Source organism: Chiloscyllium plagiosum, chromosome 48 (genome assembly GCF_004010195.1).
Source record: "Chiloscyllium plagiosum isolate BGI_BamShark_2017 chromosome 48, ASM401019v2, whole genome shotgun sequence".
NCBI lineage: Eukaryota > Metazoa > Chordata > Chondrichthyes > Orectolobiformes > Hemiscylliidae > Chiloscyllium > Chiloscyllium plagiosum.
Window position 1 is genome coordinate 5,616,341 of NC_057757.1, and position 3,959 is coordinate 5,620,299.

Genomic DNA, 3,959 nt, shown 5'->3' on the forward strand with positions numbered 1-3,959 from the left:
GGGAGGAGAGGGTGGAGTGGATAGGTGGAAAAGGAGCTAGGCAGGTCGGACAAGTCCGGACAAGTCAAGGGGACAGTGTTGAGCTGGAGGTTAGAAACTAGGATGAGGTGGGCTATTGTACTCTATGCTACTTTCTGCCCAACCCCACCCTCCTCTAGCTTATGTCTCCACGCTTCAGGCTCTCTGCCTTTATTCCTGATGAAGGGCTTTTGCCCGAAACGTCGATTTTGCCTGTCCTCGGATTTTGCCTGTCCTCGGATGCTGCCTGAACTGCTGTGCTCTTCCAGCACCACTGATCCAGAATCTGGTTTCCAGCATCTGCAGTCATTGTTTTTACCTTAGTGCGTCCAATCAGCCAGATGTACCTGATAGAACATGAGTTCCCTGATTGGGGCTATTAATCTGATCCAATCAGGGAGCCCTGGCTGACAGATACAAATAGGAATGTCCTGCAGATTGCGATGGTTCACGGACTCCCAGCCCAACTGCTTGTTCTGTGGCGCTATGGAGTCCGTGGACCACGTGTATATTGGGTGTGGGTGTTTGCACTCCCATTTTGATTTTCTTAAAAAATTTCCTCTGTTTTTGGTTGCACTTCAGTCCCACGCTCCTGATCTTCGGGCACCCGGTGCGAGGGAGGGAGGGCAGGTCCGAAGACCTCCTCGTGGGTCTGCTCCTGGGCCTGGCCAAACTAGCCATAAACAGGTCGTGGAGGGGGTCATTAGGGCCGACTGCCTGCCCCTCTTCCGCAGTTACGTTAGGGCCTGGGTGTCCTTGGAGAAGGAGCACGCGGTGTCCACCAACATCCTGGAGTTGTTCAGGGAGAGGTGGGTGCCGCAGTTGATGTGAAGGGCACTGCTTGTCACTGGCCACTCGGGTGTTTCCTTTCTTCCTGGTGATGGGATATAAATAAAAATTTACACACTTGTTGTTCCTCACTGTCTGTCACCTGCACACACACACGACATGGATGCAGGGGGAAAATAAGCAACACCGCAGTTCGGTGGTAGTGTGGGGTAAAAAAATAAGAAAAATAAACAAATAGGAGGTTCTGTTCCCACTCTGTGAGCTGACTCTGAGGCAGCTTGGCTCAGTGTCAAGCACTCTCCACCACTCTGTAGATAAAGGGCGACTTGATGATGGGATATCAGCCTCTGTGGAGTTTCGTTTCAGAATCGTTCACTGTATTTCCCCAAGTCTGGTGTCATGGTCCCCAGTGCTAATGGGTATAAGGTGAAAAGCTTCACTTCTGTGGATCCTTTTAACAAAGCTTAAGACTCCGAGGCTGTTTGTGTACACTTGTTGGAAAGCTAGGCCCTGTTCAAGTACAGATGTCACGTTTCCATTCCGTGCAGGACCACGACCTGGGAGTGGAACTGTCCAGAGCCCGAGGTTCGACCAGGATGAATTAGTCAGCTGTTAGTGGAACAGCCTTTGGCCTCTTGCTGCCTCTGGAGCTGAGGGGCCCACATCCACTCCTGCCTTAGTGAGCAAGAACTTGAGAAAATAGATCTGCTCATGTGAGAGCTCTGGCACCTCCATCCCATTTGAAATTATAACACATATATGTCACTAGTGTGCCAGACTGACTCAATTATCGTATCAATACATCTGCAGTGCAGGGGTTGGTAACTGACAATGAAAAAGCAGCATCTGAAACTAATAATTAGTCTCTAACTGACCTTCAGGGTTAAGGGCAACTCCACTCACGGTGACCTTAACCTTCAACAGATTAAATCTGTTGCCTCTAGTGGACAAGTCACACAGGGACAGACAGCAGAATATGAAACAGACTATTACATGGTATATTGCAAAGCCAGGGAAAATTTGCTTATGAATAATTAGCTGTAGCAATTGTTCAAAGCTACTAATGGGTTGGAGTCATCGAAATCACGGCATCCCTACAGTGTGGAAGCAGGCCATTCGGCCCACCTAGTCCACACAACCCATCCAAACCCACCCCCTACCCCACGGCCAATCCAGCCTGACGAAGGGCTCTTCCCCAAAACATCGAATCTCCTGCTCCTCGGACGCTGCCTGACCGGCTGTGCTTTCCCAGCGCCACATTCTCCACCCTGATCTCCGGCATCTGCAGCCCTCACTTTCTCCTAGTTAACCCACCTAGCGCCTGCACATCCTTCGGCAAGATACGGCAATTTGGCATGGCCATTTCACCCTACCTGCACATCTTTGGGAGGAAACCCACGCAGACACGAGGAGACCCGAGGGCGGAACTGAACCCGGGTCTCTGACGCTGTGAGACAGCAGTGCCAACCACTGAGCCACCATGCTGGCCTGGGTTCTAGTATTTGTCAGTTCACAATCGGGCTACATGCCCTGGGATACAAGCAGTCTGATTCCCTGCACAGGTTTAACAGGCTGGCAGTGACCAAGTGCAACACAGCCTTAATCCCACACTCATACCTTGACATTGGAGGGATCAAATAGGCCCTCAGGTATCCGCAGTCTCTCAGCCCCGTAGTCGCAGTTGTAGCCATTGGGCATCTCGTAATGGATGGTGGGCATTTGAGCAGCGACCCTTTGATAAAGGAAATATGAGATTTAGGAAGCAACATGATTACAGCAGAATGGCTGGTTCATTGAGACATGTCCCACACAGGGGTGGAATCCATCACACTTAATGGTAGGGCCTTGGGACACAAGTACATGGTGCTTTGAAAGTTGAGTCAAAGTTGAGTCGGGGTGATGAAGAAAAGGTTTGGTATGCTTGCCTCTATTGGTCAGTGCATCGAGTGTAGGAGTTGGGTGGTCATGTTGCAGCTCTACAGGACATTGATATACAAGGCACTTATGGAAGGCTGCAGTCAATTCAGGTCTCCCTGCTACAGGAAAGAAACTGTTAAACTTGAAAGGACCCGAAAGATTGACAAGGATGTTGCCGGGGTTGGAGGGTTTGAGCTATAGGGAGAGGCTGGGGCTGTTTTCCCTGAAACATCGGAGGCTGAGAGGTGACCTTATAGAGGTTTATAAAATCAAGCTGGGCAAGGATAGGATAAATATTTAAGGTCTTTTCTCAGGGTAAGGGAGTCCAAAACTAGAGGTCATAGGTATCCAATGAGAGGGGAAAGACTTGAAAGAGGGTGGTGTATATAATAAATGAGCTGCCAGAGGAAGTGGTGGAGGCTGGTACAATTACAACATTTAAAAGGCATCTGGATGGGTATATGAATAGGAAGGGTTTAGAGGAATATGGGCTAAAAGCTGGCAAATGACACTAGATTAATTTAGGATATCTGGCTGGCATGGGTGAGTCATAGTGATGTACAGCATGGAAACAGGCCTTTCAGTCCAACCTGTCCATGCCAACCAGATATCCCAACCCAATCTAATCCCATCTGCCAGCACCCGGCCCATATCCCTCCAAACCCTTCCTATTCATATACCCATCCAAATGCCTCTTAAATGTTGCAATTGTACCAGCCTCCACCACTTCCTCTGGCAGTTCATTCCATACACGTACCACACTTTGCGTGAAAACGTTGCCCCTTAGGTCTCTTTTATATCTTTCCCCTCTCACCCTAAACCTATGCCCTCTAGTTCTGGACTTATCCTATCCACGCCCCTCATAATTTTGTAGACCTCTATAAGGTCACCCCTCAGCCTCCAACGCTCCAGGGAAAACAGCCCCAGCCTGTTCAGCCTCTCCCTTTAGCTCAAATTCTCCAACCCTGGCAACATGCTTGTAAATCTTTTCTGAACCCTTTCAAGTTTCGCAACATCTTTCCGATAGGAAGGAGACCAGAATTGCATGCAATATTCCAACAGTGGCCTAACCAATGTCCTGTACAGCCGCAACATGACCTCCCAACTCCTGTACTCAATACTCTGACCAATAAAGGAAAGCATACCAAACGCCTTCTTCACTATCCTATCTACCTGCGACTCCACTTTCAAGGAGCTATGAACCTGCACTCCAAGGTCTCTTTGTTCAGCAACAC

At 49.2% G+C, this 3,959-nt stretch overlaps 1 protein-coding gene across 1 annotated transcript in view; it reads right to left on the reverse strand.

The window, feature by feature from the left end:
- LOC122544393 (actin-like protein 6B) overlaps positions 1 to 3,959 on the reverse strand; it is a 60,513-nt gene that overhangs the window by 8,962 nt on the left and 47,592 nt on the right. Inside the window, exon 10 of the mRNA XM_043683639.1 lies at positions 2,425 to 2,539. Within this exon, the coding sequence (XP_043539574.1) occupies positions 2,425 to 2,539 (115 nt within the window). The remainder of the gene's footprint in view (positions 1 to 2,424; positions 2,540 to 3,959) is intronic.